Here is a 24,295-nt window from a genome sequence, read left to right on the forward strand (position 1 = left end):
TGATTTTTAAAACAGAATAATATAAAATTATTGCCCAGTTACAGCCACAAGCAAATGTATCGCCTGTCTATCCAATAGCAATATAATTAAAAGATTTAGACAAATATTTACCAATAACATTAGTGTCACAAATGTCCATCTTGCTCTGTGTGCGTCTATGTGTATATGACCCAGTGTATATCTTCCTGTCTTTTGGCCCACGTTTCCTCTGACTAACTTAATCAGGACACTTAGCTAGGACATTTGCTGAGCAAAGGCAAAGTGTGTCACACACACGCCCATGCACACACACACACACACACACACACACACAGACATGCACGCACCCTTGCACACATCAGGAAATCCCCTCAGTCCTCTCCGTTTATGTGGGCATCAGTGGCGGGAGGAGGATCCCTCTTAGGCACAGAAGAAAACTTGAAAGCGCATACGGAAAAGCATCATCAAATCCACAGTCATGTCAAAGTGAGCCATGAAACTGGGCCGGCATGCTTCTGAAGAAAGTCCTCGGTGTGTTGCTGCTGTGAATATGAGCCAGACTTAGGCAGGACAGGGTTAGGACTGGCCTGAATGGTAATAAGGTCGACCCGTGCCAGTCACCTTAAAGGTTAGAGTTCATGATGTCAGCTGGGACATACCACTACCCTCTTACCACTGCATTTTCTTTTAATGAATCATTATATCCTTAACAAGACTAATTACTGATATATCCTTTCTTTTAGTAAGAGTAAAGGCAAGAATTTCTTTGATAATAGTTGCATCTTGTATGATTATCTCTCTTGCTTGGCAAACTGCTGCTCAAACAAGTGACTCTCTGGAGGTAAAAAAAAGAAAACTGACAGTACAGTGAATAGTTGCTCTTTTGCCTGGCAAATACAAAGCCTGCAGGGGACATCTGCGTCGATTTAAATGACGTACGCCAAGTCCACCCACAGACATAGACATGCTCTTTATCAGTCCCTCTCTCTCACACACACAATCACACACATGCAAACAAATATGCTAAACAGCATGGATCTTTTCACAAAACATTCTCCACTGACTGAAACCCCATTGAGTGACAGATGGTAGAGACAGTTAATGTGCAGGTGTGTGTGTGTGTGTGTGTGTGTTCCTATATAGTTTTCTTTATAGGTGACCTCTTTCATTACATGAAGTCTCTCAATGCTACATGTAGTTATTATTGTCCTGTCCAAAATAAAACTATCTGGCAGTATTTGTAAGAGCATTTTCATGACCTGAAATGCTTTTGTTATGATATTGTTCCCCTCTTTGAATGGAAGCTGTGGTGCTAGTACCTTAGTACTAGCCATAGTCCTTTTCTTGTCTTGCTTACATTTTATTCTTGTGTCTTTCCAATTTGATTTAGCTTTACCTCTGTACAGTACAGTGGAGGAGGCTTTAAATGCTCTATAGATTTCCAATAATTAATCAGTTTTTGTCTTGGAGTGAGATATTTCAGATGAGTTTCCCCTCTCCCCCAAGTCCAGAGGCAGGGAGGTCAGTGGACAATGAGATCCTCAATAATCAGTCATGCTAATAGGAAAGGGCTTTCTCTCTGTGTGTGTGTTTCATTTATTGTCTCACTGATCAATCGATCACTTAAGATCTGGCTGATGTTTGGTTTCCATGGGGACTGAATGGTCTCATATTGACAGCTGATGAAGTAGAGAAAAACAGGTCAGAATTGTAAGACACTGAAAACAAGTAAACACTTATTTCTGTTGCTTGCTTGCTTATTCATTGTAATTTTTATGTTTTTTATTTTTTTACAAAATGTTATAACTCCTACTCAGACTGGACCAGTTATCAGTTTAAAATATTGGTTTGGTGATTTAGACTGAGGGTAAAATACAAAAAAATTATCCGCTCCATCCATGAAGTAGCTGGTGAATATAGCTGTACTTCCTTGCTGTTAATAAAAAGGTTAGGAAACGGTGATACTTTGAAGTTGACTGAGAGGCAACATAAGCCTATCATACATGCAACAAACATAATAAATGACAATAAAAAAGAAACTTAGCTTGAACACTAACAGCAAAATTAGGATATAAGGCAAATAAGAACATGGCTAAAATAACAAAATAAGGAAAGTAGAGATTGAGAATAATTACCTTGCATTTTTGCATTGTGAATAATACTGCATTCTATAAGTCATTCACTGCTGAGCGCCAGCCGGCTAGAAGAGACAGAGTGGCATGATATGCAGCACTTCCTGTGTGCTCATGTTGATCTGGCTTGTTAAATGCTCGAGGGTACGTGTATGGATGAGCATTTGTGTGAATGACTCGGTTTGGATATGTGTGAGTGCTTTGTCCCCTTGATGGTTATTCATGTGGATGTAAACAAATAAGTTTGTGTGTGTGTTGAAGTTACTAAGCTTAACTTAATATAGTTAATGCAGACATAGTAACATGAATCATGAATGCATGTGTGTGTGAGCACGCAAGCACACATTTAGATGCTTTCTGCTTTTTATGGGTTTTTTTTTTCTTCAAACCAAATACTCTGGTTTTAGGGTTTCTGTTAGTTTCAAAGGGGGGGACAAAACAAGAGAGGGATCAACACACACACACACACACACACACACACACACACACACAATCTGAGCTGCACTTGCCCCAGGCACTTAGGAAAGAATGTACACATGCTGAGTGGGAACTGGACTACTATAACTAGGGCTTTCTTTATCCATGCACATCCACCCAGAGATGGCTAGACCTTCAGCTAATTGTTCCTTTGCGTGTGGAAGGACTGAGTGTTCCCATAAACCTTTTATATTTACAAGAACAAGCCGTCTGATAATGTAACAGCAGCCTGCTGTATGTTCTTACCAGTCAGGGCTCATTTGGGACCGTCTCTTTCATAGCGTTTCACAGAGGCTTCACTATGTGCAACTGAAGCCGCTGTCAGTCCTAACTCAGATGAAAGAGAGTTAAGCTTTTAACTGCACTTACAGCAGCCTCACTATTTCCAAAATGGAAATAGGATTGTTCAATTGTTTTTTCTGATGGTTTTAGATGACATGATGTAGCCAAATAACAAGCCAGCTCAGTCCTATTTGCAGTAGTGTATCTCATGGAAGCAACATCCTGAAATAATAAATGATGTGTGTGTGTGTGAGTGTCACACTATTCCCCGTTGTTAATATAAGAGTTAGTGACCCAGCAGACCCTCCTACTTTTTCTCTTATGTTTTATGCTTCTCAGATGTGTGATTTGAGTGGGATTTAAAAAAAACACACACTTTGACACAGTCATTCATCAGCGCAATCACAGGTTCCAACAGCTGATTGAATTTAGTGGAAAGTGTTTGGGTGAGATAAGCTGGCTAATGTTAGTAGATTTTCTGCTCCGACACTCCTGTTGAACTGAATAGGGCATGATGTACACGAGCTGATAGATGGAACATTAGAGCACGTGTGTGCAGTATAATCATAGAAGCTGGGCTCCTGCTCAAACACATGCACAGAAACACACACATATGCATCTCACCCGGGGTTGTCCCCTGTCTTTAATGCACAGCACTGTGTTCCAACCAGATGATGTTTGCATTGCAACAGTTCATGGCAGTCACATTTATCTCACTTTGTGTTTGCTAAGGCTCTTCTGCATGCCACGTGTGTGTGCTTGTGTGCACGTGTGTGTGTGTGTGTGTGTGTGTGTGTGTGTGTGTGTGTGTATACACATACTGAATGTATTTGAGCATACTTTGTGGGTATGTTTTTGCATGTGTGTGTATGTGTGTGTGTCCTAAGGCAGGCAGGTACATCTTAGAAAATGAATTAGAGCTACATCTGTTTGTCTGATTGTGTAAGCCCTGTGTGTGTTAAACCAGCTGGCTGTTTAATGTCTTCCCATGTCAAAAAAAAACCCTGTGTGATTGATGAAGCCCCCTCTCTTATAAAAAATATTTTTTCCCCTCTGCAGGACCCGTACATCTTTGAGCCCAACTGTCAAATGAGGGTGGACGAGTATGGCTTTTTCATCACCTGGAAGAGTGAGGGAAAGGTACATCCTCCATCTCTTCATTTTTGTTTATTCATTTGTCTGCCAGGGGGTCTTCCAAAGACTTTTTTTTTTATTTAGTAGTTATGAGAAAAAAAGGTTTATTGTTTTCAGAAATACTTTTTTTCTGACACAAACATTCCTTGATCCCTGGAAACCTGTAAAACATATAGAAAAGCATAGCTCAGTGCACATAATCATCATGATACTGTAGACATGTAATTTAACGTCAGGAAGGTGTCCAGTGGCATGTTTGTTAATGTTATTCTTTGTTAACCTTTCTGTAACAAGTGAATTTGTTCTTATTTAAAGCAGCAGCCTGGTGGTATAAGTAGTTATAGGTGGTGTTTCTACAACTCAAATAGTTTCGCTCTAAAGGACCATTCTGGTGATGTTACATTAACTACAAATCTTTACTGATGGCCATTTTCCAAAGCATATTTTTAGAGGTAGCCAGTTGTTTTCAGTGCATGCCAGTATGGTATTAAAATCAACTAGGAGAGAATATAGATAATCAATTATAGTCAAAGTCCACTGCTCAACAGCAAAACCTGAAAGACATATCTTTCCGTCCATTCTTTATACCTGCTTATCCTGTATACAAAGGAAGAAATGTTATAGGGATTGGAAACTTCATTATGAGAAAGAGGTGGAGATGTTAGTGATATTTGGGTCATAATGACCTACGTTAATAATTGTTGTCTGATGCTGAGAGGTTGTGGTGTTGCCGCTGTGTACAGAGTATTAGAAATGATTGCAAAAATCACAAACAAAATGCACTGTGACTCATCAGTCTTCTTTTCTTAATATTTTCCCCCATCCGTCTCCGTCTCCCTCTTCACCTGCTATTTTATTCTTTCCTCTACCTCTTTATCTTTCTGTGTATGTTTCCCGCAGGAAGGCCAGGTTCTCGAGTGTTCCCTCATCAACAGCATTCGCGTTGGTGGCGTCCCAAAGGTGAGACCTCAGGAAAGACAATTTCCTTGCTTCTGTTTCCACAACATTCATGCTCTCTGCCCACCCCGCCCCACGTTCAAGCTCTTGCTCCCACAGTGGCACTCTTGGTAAATTCTGGGGAGACTGCCAAGGCTATAGCAGCGCATTCTATCGATCGACTGACTGATCTCGGACTCTCAGTTGAGTTCTCACTGCTGAGCTTCTCTCAAGGGGCACTAGCAGAACATAAACATGAAATATTTAACTTATCAATATTTATACAACCCTGGCTGGGTTTAGCTGCAGGTTGTATCTGAAACTTTTTTGCTGCCCTGACTTACTGACTTTGACCCAGAGAGGAATAATGAAAAACTGTGCTTCCAGCCTTATGATGATGGGCTATCAGAGAACCACTGGGTTAAGGAGTTCACACAATGGGATCAAAAGCTCTCAGGAATAAGACATTCTGTCTCGGTCAGAAGGACTTTTCCTTATCCTGTAATAGCCAAAATGTACTGACCAGCTGCATTATTCTGTATTTTGCTGATATGGAGCACACAAACACAAACCTGTATGGTTTCTCTTTATATTAAATATTGATTCATGCACTTTAGCCTCGACAGTGACACATTATGTCGTAGTATTTGGCATCATTCAGACCGGATGAATTATGAAAGCTGTTACGGGAATACCCATGTGGTTGCGTGCCTCTAATTAGGATGCAAATGTGTCCAGCTACTAAAAGTCAAAAGCCTGACAGGAGACACTGGTGTGTACTGTGTACTTAACCATTACCAGGTTGTGTATGTATTGTTGACAGCAGGAGGTTTGTCTGTTTGCTTGGTCCTCTGTGTGGACGTGTCTGTATGTACATGTGTAAGGGCACGTATACAGATACTGCAGCCAGATAGCAGCTCCTCCTGTTTATTCAAACGCTCTATACTGTTCTGTAAGTAGCAGACAAAGAACAGCTGATAGCAGGGCTTCTCCTCAGAGGCTAACATGGTTACACAAGCCCTGAGAGCTCTTTCAGATAATCTGGTGAGCGAGAAAAGATGAATTGCAATGGATGATTGCTGGCACGGGTTTTAAAACGACAGAGCCTGTTGCCTGTTGCTGTTAATTCAATCATATAACAAAAATATATTACTATTTTCCATGGTGACGATGGTTGCAGGCTGAAATCTGGAAAGAGAGGAGTCGTGCTGTGTTTTTGATAGTGAGAGAATGTTTTCATGGATTTTCTGTTTCACCGGTTGAACAGAAGTTTGCAGTCAGCATGTCAGGCTGAACTGTGGTGAGGACTGCAGATTATTCTGAGGAGAATAACCAGGGTAACTACAGGTCTTTAAATGTCAGAAATGTCATATCTAATGTCTTATAAAGCATAGGCTAATATAATTATGGATATTAATTTTTCCAGTATTTAATATAGATTGTTGTAATTCATTTTGCATTAAATTTAAAGCCTTATAAATGTCTAAAATAAAGTTGAGCTCTTATTCTTTAAGTGTATAATGCAGCTTTTCTTATTTGTTGTAAAATTAGATGATGTCATTGAATGGGTATTGGTGGAGGGAAAGTAAGAAACAAAATGAAGCAAAAGCCATGACTTATGTAGTTTCACCAATAGATGTAATTTGGACCAATAATAGGGTCAGTTTTATTTTCCTATGGTGCCTCACATCATCAGCATCCAGCATGACCCACATGCATATTTATTCTTAGACTAATAACCACAGGATGTGGTTAATATAATGTGTCAGACATTTTGGACATCATTGCGTACCCAAGACTTTAATTTCCTATTGTGATTTTTTTCTTATATTGCTCAATTATATATAGCTTCCAAACTTTCCGTTTGTGTGCTCAATCAGAATTCAAATCAGTCTGTTCTTGCTTATTTTTGTTATTCTATTTCGGTCATTAATTAGGTTTTACTGACAATGTAGCATTGAAAAGGTCTTATAAAATGTTCAGTTTTGTGGTCTGAAACCTGTTGATTTGCTTTGTCCCATGCTCAGACCTTTGACACCATTATAGAAGCATATGTATGTCCTGTGCAGAGGGGGCATTTACATTAAAACCCACTGACATTGAAGACAACAAATCATGTTTGTACAGTAAATAGAAACCTACTGTCAGAAGCCTACCTTGCTGAGCCTTGCATTTGTCAACTATATTACTCCAAAAGAATTGTAATAACAACATAAAAGACAAAATCTGTGTCTTATGTGTTGATTGGTTTTTGGCTTTGAATGAAGTTAAGCCAAACTACACATTCACTTAGCTAACTGAACTGACCAGTTAACATCCTATTAGCCAATCCTCTTAACATTTCAATTTATGTAGTTACATAATGTTATTCACCACTTGTCAGAGGTGTGGACCTCATTCATTGTCATCTCTGTGACTATTATTTTCCAGTACTGCTGAACACATCCAAATCTGGATTCACTGGAACTCTTCAAGCTGCTAAGATTTATTTTGAATTTAGTAGTCATTTGTTCCTGATCCATGATGGATATCCATTGTATCCCTCTTTAGCTGACATAGAGCTTTGTCTCCCAAGCCATTTCTTCTACTAACTCTCTAAATTTCTCTAATTAAAGATAATTCGACACCTAGCCAACATACATCATTGCTTTACCTCTCAGTTTTTTCCTGTTTCTTTCTGAGGATATTGCTCTGCCTGTTTCTGTCTTCATCTCTTTTTGTCTGTCTGGGCATGTATTTGTCTACCTATCTGTTTGACAGCATGCCTACTTAACTGTCTTGCTTTCTCTTTTTCTCAGGACCCCAAGATCTTATCATCATTCGAGGCCATTGGAAAGACGGAGGCAGACTTAGAGGGCTGCATCATCTGCATCTGCAGCGGCACAGACCTGGTCAACCTCAACTTCATGTTCATGGTGGCAGAGAACCCGGACACAGCCAGGGTAAATACGTACATGCATGCACTATATTTGACTGTGGATATGACAATGATACCGATGACATGCAGACATTGAGAATAAATTTTATGTTTTTTCATATCCAAAGTCAGGGCAGTTTTGTATATTCTAACAATATTTTATATTTTAACAAGGAAAAATCTAACCTGTGTGTGTATATATATATATATATATATATATACATATATATATATATATATATATATATCTGTATGTACAGGTGATTGTTGTTGTCTTAAGGTAATTTTCCGAATATGTCCTCAGAGCAAGGTTGCAAAAATACTACAAGGGACTCATTTAATATTATTATAATTATTATTATTATTCATAGTAGATTGATTTACAGGTATCTGTTTATTAGGTTTATTTGATTAACTGTTTGGTAAAAATCAAATAATATTAAGTAAACTAAGATTGGGTCACCCTAGTTGGTACTTTAGACAAAATAAGTGGAATTAGTCTTTCTGTATGCCTGCTTAACGCAGTCATATCTAAACATACCCATTTTCAGGTTTGTTCATGCCCCTTTCAATGACAGAATGCACTTAGCTGGCTTCCTGCTAATCTGTGTAACATTGCACTTTTTACAACTATGCTACACAACAGAACTTATCACAGCCCCAAGACACATTTGAGACTAACATTTAGATGTATGTCCATGATGGTCAGAAAACATGTGGTCTGGAAACAAAGCCAAAGTAAACTCTGCTGAGCACCTGGAGTACACCGCTAATTCATTCAACATTTCCACATCATATAAAGGCTAAAAGAACACCCAGACACAGCAAATTGCCAGGTGAATGGTTCATATGCTAACTCCTACACAAGGCAAATCTGGCCTTGGTTCACTCTGATAAATAGACACATTTGGAATGACTCATTTTTCCCTGTCTCACCCCATCTCGATCTCCCTCTATCCCTTCTGCACTCTTGCTTTTGCTGTTATTGTCTACTCTCTCTCTCTCTCTCTCTCTCTCTCTCTCTCACTGGCACTCTTAATGTTTTTCTTCCCACTCATCTAGAAAAAAGCTCTCTGTGAGAAATCTGACTGCCTTATTGAGTAGAGAAACACCTCTCCACCTTTCTCTTCATCGCTTTCTCACTCTCTTTCTCACTTTCTCACTCATCACTTCATTTTTGTTTTGGGCTCAGACAGATGACATCTCTCTCTCTCTGTCTTTTAATCTGCAGACACTATTATAGCTGACCACTGCTGGCAAACCTCCAAACATTGTACACACCCTGTATAGCCCACAATACACAACTGTATGTGCAGATTAGATTTCAGTCATCTGGAGCTGAATTGATTTGGATTTGAAGAATGACACTACTCAGATGAACCAAATAATTGCAGTGACAGTGGTGGCATACTGGAAATGCTTTACACTAAGAGAATTAAAGCCAGTGTTGGTTATTCTTCAAATGAGAAGGTTGACGTTATTCTATATTTTTCTTGTTGTCAACAAATCCTATAAAAAGAGCAAAACCAATAATAGTTGGTCAGTCTCTCAAAATGAGTCACAAATGTATAGCTTCTTTTTTAAAAGGCTAAGTAATTTTCTAAAACAGCTGGAGCCAGAGATTAATACACATTTGTCATGCTAGTGAGTATTTACGGCAGCAGAATGGTGTATGTGGGACTGACTCAAAATAAACTACAGCGTGTGTGTTCCTGATAATAAAGGAACACGTCACCCAGTGCACCATTGTGGCTCATTGACATGTTTTTAATAGTTTTTGGAGAACAACGTAGGTCCATGGCACAGAGAAATAATCTTTATCAGGATTTGGCTACACAGCCAATACTTATTAGTAGAATAAATTCATTGTTGGTTTTGATATTGTCATAGGATTTGTTGAATATAAAAAGTATAGAATATCACCAGCTTTATAATTTGTATCAAAGGTTAGGATGACTGTTTAAGATTACAAGCAGCTTCAAGACAAAGAAAACCTGTGGAGAAAAAAAGAAAACAGTAAACGTCAGCTATGTTTTATTTAGTCATGAATCCAGTGTGGCCCAAAGAGAGCCAAAACAAGAAAAAGCTATTTGACAACTTAAAGTGGGTGTACTTTATCTCAGCCTCAGGGTTGTCAATCCAGAATAAACAACATACAAATAGTTTTTGGTATCACTTCACGTAGACTTGCACAGAATATGTCATCCACAGTTTGTCTGTGAAGATCATTCAAGTGCTGAGAAAAGTAAAAAGAGCCCACTGGAAGTGACATAACACAACTAGAATGATTAAGTCACAGCACACTGCCAGCCTTGAAAAATTTTGTATGTAGTGTATTTACAGATGTCAGTTCGGACAAAAAAAACTGTCCCCAGAATTCAAAACCTCAACCAGTTTCAAACCAAACTGAAAAATGCATATTTTGTGCCAGCACAGATCTGTTACTTGGCACCACAGTGTTGGTGTTTATGCAATTCCCATGAGGGGGTGTTTTTGTGGTGATGGGTGTTATAAATGATGTTTGCGCTCCAGAGAGCTCACTGCCACAGGGCTGCCAATGATATTCATGCACCAGCCTTCAGCAGGGAGGCCTGATGGTTAAAGCACAAATACACACAGATCCAGGTACACGCCCTCATCCCCCACAGTTTAAAACACACACACACACACACACACACACACACACACACACACACACAAACGCACACACAGACACAAACACGCCATGACACCATCACCACCTCCCAGCATGCAGGTGGCCCTAAGTAGTCGACCTCAGGAGATGACAGAGTTATTCACATCAGCAGACACACACACACACACACACACACATTCAGACTACTCCTGCTGCACCCGTTATTGTTTAATGTTTTTATAATGATGTCAGTAATAATTTGCAGTGAAAGTGGAGGAGAGACGGTGCACGAATCAAAGACATTCAGAGACAGAAAGACAGAGGGGTCAAAAATGTTCAGATTATCCTCCTCAATGACGTTTCTGTTGATGCCTCAGCAGTGTATTCATGTAAAGTTACAAGGCCTTCTCTAGCTATTTGTTTACTGTCACTGCTCGTAGCCTTGCAACAGCTCACTGTGTTTATCATTGTGTGTATGTTTTCGTGTGTGTGTCCCTGATTGTCCTGTCAAGGCACTTGCCCGGGTGTGTGAATTAAGAGGCAATTAATTTGCTTGTGTTTATTTCCCCAAAGACACTCACTTCTAAACACAATCCACATTCTGGAGATACCCTGCTGTGTATGTGTGGGCTTCGGTTGGTCAGTGGGTTAAGAGTGTGTGTCCTGAATACTTGTGCTTGTGTTTGTTTGCAGAAGTGGATTGAGGGTTTGAGGTCAGTTATTCACAACTTCAAGGCCAACAATGTCTGTCCAATGACCTGCCTCAAGAAACAGTGAGTGCATTTTAGTACACTCCCAACATGTCTTACTTATCTAAATTCTGTGCTCTGAACATCATGGTAAGAAATCAGCCCTTTCTCTAATATGTGCTTTTCTCTGTGTGTTTTCATTTCCTTCTCTCGTTTAGTTGGATGAGAATGTGCTTCCTGACCAATGTGAATGGGAAGATTCCTGTTAGAGGGTAAGAGTAAACAGATGGGATATTTGGTCAACCATTGTGAAATCCCATTTTACTTTAGTTTGTCTCACTCACCTTTGCTCTTCACCTGTCTTTCTCTTTCCCCCTTTTATAGCATTACTCGAACATTTGCATCAGGAAAGACAGAGAAGGGGATCTTTCAGGCTCTAAAGGATCTTGGCCTTCCTAGTGGAAAGGTCAGACAACACTGACTGTAGAACTGTAGTGGTCAGATGGGTCATATATGGCACTTTAAACTGTAGGTTTATAGCCCTCATGTTAATGAATGGCGGGCTTGTTTGTCTTCCACAGAATGATGAGATTGAACCTTCAGATTTCACCTATGATATTTTCTACGCGCTCACACAGAAGATCTGCCCTCGCACAGACATAGAGGAACTCTTCAAGAAGATGTGAGTCTCCTTTGCTTTAACCTGCCTGCCCTGTTCTTCATAATTGTTATGTTTGTGTACCTATAAATGATTAATAGAACACGATAAATCCTCCAAATAAACATCTTAACAGTAGTACCTTCGCATTGTATTATACCCATGTTACCCTGCGCTTAAATAGAACAATGATATCTGTTAAAATATTCCCCAAGTGTCAGCTACTGCATCTTGTTTGAAAATAATCAGGAAAAATATTTCTGCGCCTGCTGCACTAACTATGTCTGGACAGCCTAACCTGCTACCACAGTTCAATATTAATTATGAATGATGATTAACATGTTATTACTAAAAGTGTAACAACAAGTATGATCCCCTTTTAAAGACTGCTTTTCTAATTTTAATTGACTGACTGTGAGGGTGTCTATTTTAAGAAGCATAACGTTTTGTTTTTTTCTAATTAATTCCTTTGCAGCAATGGGAACAAAACTGATTATTTAACTGTAGACCAGTTAGTCAGCTTTCTGAATGAAGTAAGCTCTTTATCATTTGTTAACTTCTCTGTGTATTTTTCTTGCCTGTGCCGCTCTCTGCAACTCCTCTGCCTTACCCCGCCATGCTCTGGGTAGAAGTTGCCCTCCAGCCCGGACTGGGCATCAGACAACCCTCATTAAAACTCCATTAATGAGACGGACAAAATGTCAGCCTGCAAGGGCAACTTCAACCAACTCCCCTATCCTGCATTCCCACCCTCATCCCATTCCCCGTGTTCTCCCTAACACGGCTTGCCTCCTCGTGTCTGATTGGTGTTGCCATGGCAATGGTAGGGTAGATCCTGGTGCTTCCTGCTCGGCTCATCTTGTGTCCTGCTGTCTGTGTCTGCTTTCTGTGGCCGTGCTCGTCTGTGTGGCTGAATACCTGCTTAGTCCCTCCACTGTGCAGTCGCACATGTGCTGCTTCATGCCCAATCCTGTGCATCACATCGCTCTAGACCCGCTAATGGAGGCAAAGCTTTGGTTAGATGAATTCTGAGTGGGCAGTGGCATTATAATGATGTTTTGATGCCGTTGTTTTGTTAAAGTAGAGCGGCCTTGAACCTCTCCAACATGTATGACTTCCTTGCTTTTAAGCAAACACTTAACCACTGCACCTGTTTGCGTGGCTCACAGTTTCTTGTTAACATCTTAGTATTAAATTTTGTTTGTTACATCCTGTTTATACCTGAGTGCTCTCAATGTAAGGCCACAATAATTAAGCTATTAAAAGCAACTGTATTGATTTACTTGATATTAGTCCAAATAAGGAAATGACAGTTGACATGAGCACTGTTGGTTAGGTTGTCCCATGTTGCATTAAGTTGGCCCTGTCCTGTTTGTAATTTCCAAACAAACTGGATCTAGTACCAAAAACATCTTGCTCCAAGTATGTGCGTAGACTATATGTGTGTGGATCAATCTGTGTGTTTGTGTTGCTCCTCAGAACCAGCGTGACCCTAGGTTAAATGAGATCCTGTTCCCGTTTTACGACCCCAAGAGAGCAATGCAGATCATTGACAAATACGAGAGAGATGAAGAGCTGAAGAAGAAAGGTAAAAGAGATGGGTGGAGGGAAACAGGAGGCAGAGAAATATTTTAGGCTGTGCTGCCATCTGCCTGTGTACCTTTGAAACTACTGCGTGTTACATCAGGTTATTGGCAGTTTTCTGCTAGTTGATCATTTTCAACCTACTTCTTATTCTCCCTGTTCTTATCATCATGACAAACAGTTAACTTGTAGTGCTACTCCTTAATAAATACACGTTCATATGGCCAAAACAATATCAAATGATTATAAAAGGTATTAAATGTCCTTTTGACACAATAGCACCCTCACTATAACAGGATATGCCAACATCTGACTTTCAATAACTTATAGCCTGGAGCTTGCACATGTTGCAGTTTATAGGTAAATATAATTATAATACTATTACTAATTAAATAGTTATTTTAACTATCATGAACCGCCTAGCAAGAAAATTCAAAGTTCAAATACTGAAATTTTTATGTCATATGATGTTTTTTTCCATTCATGTTAGCCTCCTGGGTTCAATATCTTTTGTCTGGAAGTACAAATTGTGGAAGTGTATAAAAAAAGCAGTATGCATAGCAGTGAAGTGTAAGGAGTCCATATAAAAAGCCAGCATTTATTAGGAAAAGGGATATCCACAATGATTTTTTAAAACTGAATTCATGAATACAAATTATTTTGATCGGGTTTCAAGTCTGAAGCAATAAATACCTTTTTAGGAAGTTCATGGTAACCCACCACTCCATCATTCAGCCAATCATTCTAATAATAAAAGAAAATTGCCATTTACCCTCAGTCCTATTAACTACCACCCCCTCGTTCCTTCTCCCCCAGGTTACATGTCCAGCGATGGGTTCTGCCGGTACCTGATGTCAGATGAAAATGCTCCAGTTTTCTTGGACCGGCTCGAGCTGTACCAGGAAATGGACCAGCCACTGGCCCACTATTTCATCAGCTCGTCCCACAACACTTACCTGACAGGGAGACAGTTTGGAGGAAAGTCCTCAGTAGAGATGTACCGCCAGGTCCTGCTGTCTGGATGCAGGTACGCAAGTGTGTCATGGTCTGTTAAGATGGTGGATACACATGAAGGTGTCGACACACATACACTCCATTGCATTTATTCAAATGCGCACCCAGACTAAACAGAGAATACTTATGTAGCTAAGGTAAAGCTGTTCTCAATTATTAATGTACATTATATTATGTGTACATCATCAGGGGATGCCTGCATGTACAATTTCTGTGTGCTTTCCATCCTGTTAGATGTGTGGAGCTGGACTGCTGGGATGGGAAAGGAGAGGACCAGGAGCCCATTATCACTCATGGCAAGGCCATGTGCACAGACATCCTGTTCAAGGTGAACACACAAACCCTTACACACCCACCCACACACACACACACAGCAGTACAGTCCTGCAGTTCACTGCAACAGTTGCAAGAGTCTTTTTCTTGCTGCTTCAATATTATTGCATAAGGTATGCCTGCCCCCTTGTGTTGAGAGTATGATATTGTATATGTTACAGCTTCTTCCTCGCATCCTCCTCTTCCTTCCTTCTCTTTTTCATGCTTCATTTTTTTCTTCTTCCTCTTCCAACAGGATGTTATCCAAGCCATCAAGGAGACAGCATTTGTCACTTCAGACTACCCTGTTATTTTGTCCTTCGAAAACCATTGCAGGTATGTGTACTACTAAGCAAGGGTGTTAATGCTTAATGATTTTGCTATTGTTGTTGTTCTTATAGCTACAGTATGTGGTCTGACTGCATTTTGTGTGTGTGTGTGTGTGTGTGTGTGTGTGTGTGTGTGTGTGTGTCACCAGTAAACCACAGCAGTACAAGATGGCCAAGTATTGTGAGGAGATCTTCGGTGACTTCCTTCTCAAACTGCCTCTGGAAAACTACCCGGTAAAAACTGTGATTCACAAAGAGTGTCTGAGTTCATCGTATTTGGATGATAGTTATCTATATTTAAATGTATGATTATGTTCTCTTTGGCAGATTGAATCTGGGCGCCCCTTACCCTCTCCAAATGACCTCAAACGTAAAATCCTCATAAAAAACAAGCGCTTGAAACCTGAAGTTGAACAGAGTACGTACACAGCTCAGCCTGTTGACTTGTTAAATCTGTGTTCATTATATAATGTGTTTAACGTGTGTGTGTGTGTGTGTGTGTCATACAGAGCAGCTAGAAGCCTTTAAAAAACACATGGAGGCAGGAGAGACCAACACCCCTGCCATCATCATGGGAGAGGAGAATGAAGAAGACACAGAGAACGGTCAGCTAAATGACAGTGAGTGAGTGAGTGAGTGTGTGTAGTAAATTTTAGTAGTAAGTTATAAAGGAGAAGGAGTTTTATGCTAACATGTCAAGATCTTTCAAACAATTGTGTTTTAAGGGAAACTTACTGGCAAACACTCATTTTAATAGCTTTTAATTTGATTAAGATCACAATGTTTAAAAAAAACAAAACAAAAGCTGCATCAAATGCACACTTAGTGTCACAGCTTGTTCAAATAAGGGCTTAATGCATCGAGTAATGAAAAAATAAAGGTTTGGAGAACATTTGTGCTCCAAAATAAATTTCTGTGTTTTCTGTGGCTGTAGGGGAAAAGGAGGCTGAGGACAAGGATTTGAATTCGGAGGCCCCCAGCATCCTGTCAGAGGCAACCAGTGAGATAGAGGCCAACAGTGTTTCCCAGAGTAACGCGGTCAGCTCGAGGAAAGAGGAAGAAGGCAGCAACAGTATCAAGAAGGTGGGTTGTCAGTTAGAGGATCATTTGGCTTCTGAAGTACTAAAATGAACTATTAACCCTGCCATGAACCAATAATGCCTTCGGCGTACAGTAGATCTCACTGGGCAATGAGATTTAGAAATGGCTTCAAAACTGTAAATGGTTGCTTCCTTCAGTAGCTTTACCTAATATAGATCAGGGTGGTATTGTGGTCTAAATCACATCAAGTCCCACAGTGAAAAGGTTGCAGGTTTGATAAATGCAGCATCCATACAACATTTGGATATTTTAATGTCAAATATCTGTACATTTTAAAAAAATCCAAGACATACAACATGTAGTGGTAGTGTAAGGACAAACTACACAAAACTTGATTTGTGCCATCATCTAGTAAAAACAACTCCATGTGAAATAATGTACGTACTGTATTTACCTTTAGATTGCAATAGATTGCAGCGTTGAGGTCCGTGTAGAAGAGTCGCACTCTACCCTTACCAATGTGGCCCAAAGCCTTCTGGTCTGTGGAAGGGCTTACTGAAAATAAATAACAAGGGGGAAAATAACAAAATTAGATACAAGAACCTTCTGGAATGTCTCAATTAAATAATTTCGAAAATGTAACTTTTCACTTTTAAGATACACTTAGTGCTTTTTGCACGATTAAAATAATGGGATCCTTTTTCCTTCATTATCATTTAAGAACTAAATTGCTGACATGGATATTGAGAGGGAACGTTTAATGGAGCGTTTTGTGTGTGTGTGTGTGTTTCCAGGTGCCTGAAGATGAAGTGACAGAGATATCGGAAGCCACAGAAGCAACAGACGCCACAGATATCTCAGAAGCATCTGACCAAGATAATAACAAGAAGGCACGCACACGACTGCCTTTTTGCTCGCTCTCTCTCTCACACACACACACACACACTTAATCACTTCTTAGGAAAAAACCAAACATGTCTGGGTTAATGCATCAGACCAATCCAGTTTTGTGTGTGAAACACAGGCATTTGTGTATGTTTGCACCTGTCCTGTGCAGGTTGTGGAGGAGGCGGAAGATTCTGAAGAGGCTCTGATAGCTCAGTACACCTACGTAGGAGCCACCACTAACATCCACCCGTATCTCTCAGCCATGGTCAACTATGCACAGCCCGTCAAGTTCCAGAGTTTTGATGTGGCTGAGGGTGAGCTTTGACTGCCTCCTTATGCATTTTGCAACTTTCTAATTTGTTTCTACTGTGATCATGCAAGCTTATTGTCCATGAATACATAGAATAAAACTGTACAAAGATGCTAAAAAAAATAGGTTAGTCCCAAATTACCTATGTGTTGCTCTGGGTAAAAGCAAAATGACATTAACACTTATCATTCCCTTTCCTCTGTCTTTCAGAAAGGAACATCCACCATAACATGTCATCTTTTAACGAGTCTGTTGGTCTGGGCTATCTGAAGACCAATGCCATAGAGTTTGTCAAGTATCCTTTGGGCTTCAAGTCGTAGCTGTGCTGCATTTATCTGAACAATTTTAGAAGACATGGAAGCCAAAAAACATAATTAGAAGTTGTCAAATTGTTATAGTAGAATACCTATTTAATTACCATTCTGTATCAGGAAAATCTTTTTATCATAATAAAAACTCCAAGGTGACCAAAATTGAAGGCTTCCATGTTACTATGTGCAACTGCACGATGCTTTAAACCCTTTAAACAACACTATGAGAGTGGTGAGAGTGAACCAAAACAGTAAAGTGGTGAACCGGACAGCTAAACAATGAGCTGAAGAATTATTACCAGATTTGTGTAATCATTTTCTGTAGATTCATCACTATGAGCGACCCCTTTCATGTTGTCATTTGGTACATTGTTATTATAGAGATATTGATTATAGCCACTTTAATCAACAAGGGAAACACCTTGGATGTTTTGTTATGATCACCACTACAACTACTACTACTATATTCCACACCTGAGTGAAGCTATGTAGCGTATGTGGAGTTTTAACTTAATAGATTGAGGTCACCTAAATGAGAGCTGAATGGCGGGTCAGCGCTGATGTTTTTCAGCCATATTTGTTTCCACTCTGCTGTCGGAAAAGAACTGGAGGCCTCTAGAGGCCAGTGTGCCTTTGGACTGTGTGACTTGGCCTGACACACACACACACACACACACACACACACACACACACACACCTCTCTCTCTCCCCCCAATGGGACTGCTTGACCCAAGCTGTTCACAGTAAAAATAGTTCAGCAGTCTGTTTGACGCACACAAGCACTCAAATGCATACCCACACATGTGCTGGAACACACATGCTCTCTCTCTTTTTTTTTTTTCCCCTGTAAATTTTCCTGAGCGTCAGTGCAGCTACAACAAGCGTCAGATGAGCCGTATCTACCCCAAAGGGGGCCGGGTGGACTCCAGTAATTACATGCCTCAGATCTTCTGGAATGCAGGCTGCCAGATGGTCTCACTCAACTTCCAGACCCCAGGTATCACAGCACACAACATGGGACCTCTGACCTCACACACACCCATATCAAGTACTTCACATACAGTATATACATATTACGAGCACACATGCATATACAAATGCAAGCACTCAGTCAACCTTCTGATCTAAGAAAGTGCAGCATGCATTGAACTTCTAACCTCACATATTCATCCACTAATCAACAACCCTCACTCGCCCAACCAACTTCCACATGCACACATCCAAATATACACATGCCAAGAATAACAAGAACAAGGAGGACATTTTGACTTTTATGATGATCCAGTTTGTATTAAAATGTTAGTTTAAAGGGTCAGTTCACCCAAAGCTCACCCCACATTTTCTCACACTCGTGGATTCAGGCAGATGGCAGACGGACAACACAGGAAAAAACAAACAGTCCAACAGAATGACAGGACAGCAAAACAAAACATGCATGATGATATGTTGCTATGGTGATGCAGCTGATGTCAGCTAGACAAAGTTAATGACTAGCCAGATAGCTCGCTAAGCTAATATAACATAACACACTTTCCATATTATCTCCCTGGTATTCCACCCAGCTCTGTGCTGATTGCCTGCCATATGTTAGCTTTTCTTGTAATATCTCGGTAGGATTTCAAGGTCTGATCATATAATTCTGGGTGTTCTTGCACCAAAATTATTACTTAACATCCGGCTGTAAATTGCATGCATGAACCTGAGCGCGCACAAACACACATCTCCTACTCCACAGATCTGTTTTTTTTACTTTGACTACCTGTTATATTTATACACACACACACACACACACCTACCTATACAGTGAGTGATGCCTGTTGGAAAACAGCTGCTGCCCCATGGCCAGAGGCAAAAGGGGTCAGACCATATGGCTTGCTGGGAGTGGAGCATGTGCGAGGCTGGAGGGGAGGGGGAGGGGGGGTCACACAAGAGGTGGAGCTTCTGTGATGGAGAGATAAATGGTTAGAGGGGAGAGAGAGCGAGAGAGAGAGCTGTCAGGGAAAATGTAAAAAGCCTCTCTCTCTCTCCTTCAGACAACAAAAAGCTCCACAGAAACAGATGCAAAAGAACTGAATAGTTAATTGTTTTGTTTAAGATTTGATGATTGTAGTGAGAACCTGTTATCTGTGTCCCAGTTCCTAAACACCTCTCTCATTCTATGTCTTAGATTTGGCCATGCAGCTGAACCAGGGAAAGTTTGAGTACAACGGCTCCTGCGGGTGAGAACAGCTCCTCACTCCTGTCTTTAGCTCATTCCCATCCGTCCCACCCCGCTCTTCTCCGCCCCTCTCCGAAGCTCATCAATTAAAGCATGTCACATCTCATTAGTGGTTGCCAGCGGCGACCATAGCTACTGTCTACCCCGAGCGCCAATGAGTGCTTTGGGGAAGTGAGCTCCTCTTCACCCGCGTCTGAGGCTCTCTGCAGTCATCCATCTCTTCCTCTCTCCATCGCTGTCTCCGTCCCTCAGCTCTAATACTTGTCCCTGAAGGCAGAGATTTTACTGCTAATGCTGGAAAGCTCATATGTGGGAAGATCAGGGCTTTTGTAGACACTCATCATTACTAATGCCATTATGCTGGGCCCCCGGTGAACACATACACTCCCACACACAAAGCCTTAGTACCTTCCTATTCCCGATAGATCGTTAGAGATCTTAATTGAAACTAAAAATGCCCTAGAAACATTGTAGTATTTTCTTTAACGTGTGTTCCCATATTTGATCTGAAAGGCAGATTGATTTTGCTGTGTATGCATTTTCCTCATATTCATCTTCTCTCTCTCTCTCTCTCTCTCTCTCTCTCTCTCTCTCTCTCTCTCTCTCTCTCTCTCTCTCTCTCTCTCTCTCTCTCTCTCTCTCTCTCTCTCTCTCTCTCTCTCTCTCTCTCTCTCAGGTACCTGCTGAAGCCCGACTTTATGCGGCGGTCAGACAGGATGTTTGACCCTTTCTCAGAGACACCGGTGGATGGCGTAATCGCTGCAACCTGCAGCGTACAGGTCAGGTCATCTGACACTTAAGTCATGCTGGAAAAAAGGTTAAATCCTATAAATAAAAATAAAATGACAGTATTTTAGTATAAAACCATTATCCATAAAAGGTAAATATACTCATATTCATGTTTATACACAGGGTACTTTCAGGCTTGGTTATCTCACAACATGGTGTGTTGTATGCTACTCCAGGAAGGCAGTTAGCTTTCTTTGTTCTTTCCTCTTCCTCCTTCTTTAGATGTACTACAAACAATGCTTTTGTCTTATTACACATATCTTTACTTCGATTTGGGCTACTTTAATGATGCAGATGGCACTTGAGTCACAGTGAATAATTACTTTTTAAATAATATTCCTGTGAAATCTACACCTTTAAAATATTCGTAATGATGTCCTCCTTTTTTCTTTAGGTGTTCTCTGGGCAGTTCCTGTCAGACAAGAAAATCGGAACGTACGTTGAGGTTGATATGTATGGGCTGCCGACGGACACCATTCGGAAGGAGTTCCGCACACGTATGGTGATGAACAATGGACTGAACCCAGCCTACAACGAGGAGCCCTTTGTCTTCAGAAAGGTAGCAAGAAGGGCAGGAAAAGGGGTTGTTGGGTGAGGTGAGATAAGGTGAAGTAAAACAAATGTGCTGCACGTATTCGAATGCTGTCTGCATTGTGAAGAAAGCTGTGATATTTGAACAGTAGGAGGAAGCGGACAAGGAAAGGAATAGAGGACAGCCATGAAATGGGTTGGAAGAAAGGTCTCAGTGACGATGAAAGCTACTCATTCTGTCCGAGAGGGAAGGATGGAGGGAAAAGAAAGGGGACAAAGCCAAGAGTAAAGATAGGAGGGAAGACAGAGAAAGTGATGCAAAAGTGATGACAAATAGAATGGTTAGAATAGAAAAATTTTACCCAAGGACGAAAAAACAAAGAAAAACTGAGGGAGTATTCTTGAAAATATGGAGAGGGAAGAATAATTGTGGTCATTTGCAAAAGTATCACAAACCAAAACAGAGAGTGGGACACAAGGAGGAAAAACAAGGCATCTAGTTTGTCTGTGCTTTGGTTTACAGAAAGGAAGAAAGGAGAAACAACAAAGGACAGCAAGAAGAAAGAGATATTGGAGATCAAGAGAGCAAATGAGAGAGAGAAATGTGTGTAATAGTGCTGCTCTCAGCAGAATGAGGAGTCTCTCAGCCATGACTGTGACTCCAGCTTTCTAACACACACCATCAATCACAGCCTGCCGCAGTGCTGCTCTGCTCACACAAACTTACACAGTGCTATCAAAGAGGGGCATCACAAGCAGAGCTGCTGGCAAGACTCACATCTACACATACACACACACAAATGCCCTGAAATACTGCCACACCTTTTGCATGCATGCATACACAGCGCTGTCAAGATCACTCAGAGCGAACAATACACATACACAGCAGCACTTACAAGGCAAGGCTACGTTTGCATAAGCACACACAAGCGGGCGCGTCCACCCATTCATCTCTAGTGAGTATTCTTCAGTCTTATCTCTTACCTTCCCCTTCGTCTAGGTATTAATCATTCTCCTCTGTGTTCACTTATCTCCACACACACAAGGCCAGTTAAGACTCTTGCGCTCTCTCGCTTTTTTTAAAGGGTGCGCACACACAAGCTCAACCACAGACACAAGTTACAGACACACACACACACATACAAGATATACTCCACTCCCTGTATGCGTACTGGCTGTGGAGATGGCCTTGTCACTAGTCAGATATGCTGTGTGTTGCGCTATCATGCCTTTTTGCTGTATCACACTGTGTCCCCTGATAGTGTCCCCTGCAGTTTCATCCTTGACCTTCCTCCTTAATGATGCCATTTCTGCTTTAGCTTAAAAGAGAGACCATTTTACTGCAATGGCTGCCAAACAGTTTGTCGTTTACCTATTTTCACACCAGAAAGAGTTTAGACTTCCCACAGTTCCACAAGGCTGATGACCAACTCCTGTGACTTTTATTTTCTGTCTCACTTTTTGTCCTCACACCCCCTTTGCCTTCCCCCGTTCCTCAACCCATCTTTTTTTTTTTCTTTCTGGCATTTTCTCCCTCCCAACCTCCATTTCCCTTCATCCCTCCCTCCTAGGTGATCTTACCGGATCTAGCAGTACTGCGCATTGCCGTCTACGACGACAACAACAAGCTGATTGGCCAGCGCATTCTGCCTTTGGATGGCCTGCAGGCTGGCTACCGTCACATCTCGCTGAGGAACGAGGGCAACAAGCCCCTGTCGTTGCCCACCATCTTCTGCCAAATCATCCTCAAGACCTACGTGCCCGACGGTTTCGGAGGTGAGGAGAACAGGAACACATACAATAACTTTATGTATATTGCTTTATGTTCATCAATGTGTAAATGCAGAATTGCAGGTTTGTTTCATACTGACATACTTTGTTTTACTGCTTAGTTGATTTATGGCTGATAATAAAGATGTTTCTGTAGCCTGTAGGGAGGAGAGAAACAAAAGGAAGGCAAGGCGACTGTCTCTCACTTACTCTCTGCCTTTGGTGGGTTTGAACATTCAGAGTAATGGCATGGTGCAAATGATGATGACAGTGAATCTGCAGTACTAGACAGTTTAAAACAGGCAGAAGCATACAAATGAGCAGGACAATTGGAGTTGTCATTAAATAAAGCCAAGGGGCTTGCGCTGAGGAACCATTAGCTTTCTTCTATAAGATCGGCTGCCAAAATCACTTCCCTACTAGACACACAGCACTGTACTAGGAGCTCAAAATAAAATATTTTCCTTAAGAAACAGTGTTATTTAAACAAGAAGTAAAATCCTACCCCAGTCTTCACTAGTATGCTGCCTCATTATGCTGAGAAAGTAGTTAAGAGGATAGCTTTTGTGATAGTTCTGTAGATCTGTAAGCGGAATGAGATTAAATCTAACACACTTTGTCTACTGCCTTTCTTAAAAAATAACATGATTACTATAGTCAAAAAAATAGTTTTAATCACTTAAGAGATTCTTTATTTTCTTTTATTATTAATTATTAACCTTCATTTGATAAGCATGAAATGAAATAAAAGTGGGTTGGGTTGTCATAAGGGATATATCATTATATGCTTGGCAAAAAAAAACCTCAACCCACCAGATTTATCAATGAATCTTCTCTTTTCCCTATACTATACTAACAAATAATTTTGTGTTCAGCAATTGTGGATGCCCTATCGGACCCAAAGAAGTTCTTGACTATTGCAGAAAAGAGAGCTGACCAGATGAAGGCACTGGGGATTGACACGGTACACATGACAATAAACACACACATCTGAAGTTTCAGTTTGAGTTATTAGAAACGCTGAGCTGATTTGAAGACCTGACTGACTGGGTACAATCAGCATTAACTCATTCTGTGAGAAGAACAATTCCAGACTACTGGGATGCTGCAACTAAGCATTTAACTCTGTACTCAGATATAACTGCATCATACAATAAAAACAGGATTAAGAACTTATGAATCCCCTTGTAGAACGACATAGCAGATGTTCCCAGTGGAAGCTCAAAGAACGACAAGAAGGGAAAGGGTAAAGGAGACACTGTGAAGGCCAGTGTGACACCGCAGGCCAGCTCAGACATGGCCCAGACCTCCAACTCCTCCCAAAATAACACAGCAGAAGCCAAGAAGGGTATATACTGA

At 40.7% G+C, this 24,295-nt stretch overlaps 1 protein-coding gene across 10 annotated transcripts in view; it reads left to right on the forward strand.

Moving 5' to 3' along the window:
* The window catches only part of LOC122863604 (1-phosphatidylinositol 4,5-bisphosphate phosphodiesterase beta-4-like), a 70,507-nt gene that overhangs the window by 37,658 nt on the left and 8,554 nt on the right, over positions 1-24,295 (forward strand). For 7 of the 10 annotated variants that reach the window (XM_044170233.1, XM_044170225.1, XM_044170224.1 and 4 more), the window contains 26 exons: positions 3,930-4,010; positions 4,905-4,964; positions 7,739-7,882; positions 11,186-11,265; positions 11,400-11,453; positions 11,566-11,647; positions 11,763-11,863; positions 12,315-12,372; positions 13,319-13,427; positions 14,240-14,450; positions 14,672-14,765; positions 15,006-15,085; positions 15,228-15,312; positions 15,406-15,496; positions 15,588-15,698; positions 16,013-16,161; positions 16,914-17,009; positions 17,177-17,321; positions 17,528-17,612; positions 18,501-18,625; positions 19,796-19,847; positions 20,523-20,625; positions 21,030-21,194; positions 22,738-22,942; positions 23,812-23,900; positions 24,128-24,284. In XM_044170233.1, coding sequence (XP_044026168.1) covers positions 3,930-4,010; positions 4,905-4,964; positions 7,739-7,882; positions 11,186-11,265; positions 11,400-11,453; positions 11,566-11,647; positions 11,763-11,863; positions 12,315-12,372; positions 13,319-13,427; positions 14,240-14,450; positions 14,672-14,765; positions 15,006-15,085; positions 15,228-15,312; positions 15,406-15,496; positions 15,588-15,698; positions 16,013-16,161; positions 16,914-17,009; positions 17,177-17,321; positions 17,528-17,612; positions 18,501-18,625; positions 19,796-19,847; positions 20,523-20,625; positions 21,030-21,194; positions 22,738-22,942; positions 23,812-23,900; positions 24,128-24,284 — 2,812 coding nt within the window. The other 3 variants (XM_044170232.1, XM_044170234.1, XM_044170235.1) reach the window with 3 other exon arrangements.

The sequence above is a fragment of the Siniperca chuatsi genome, linkage group LG16 (genome assembly GCF_020085105.1).
Source record: "Siniperca chuatsi isolate FFG_IHB_CAS linkage group LG16, ASM2008510v1, whole genome shotgun sequence".
Lineage (NCBI taxonomy): Eukaryota > Metazoa > Chordata > Actinopteri > Centrarchiformes > Sinipercidae > Siniperca > Siniperca chuatsi.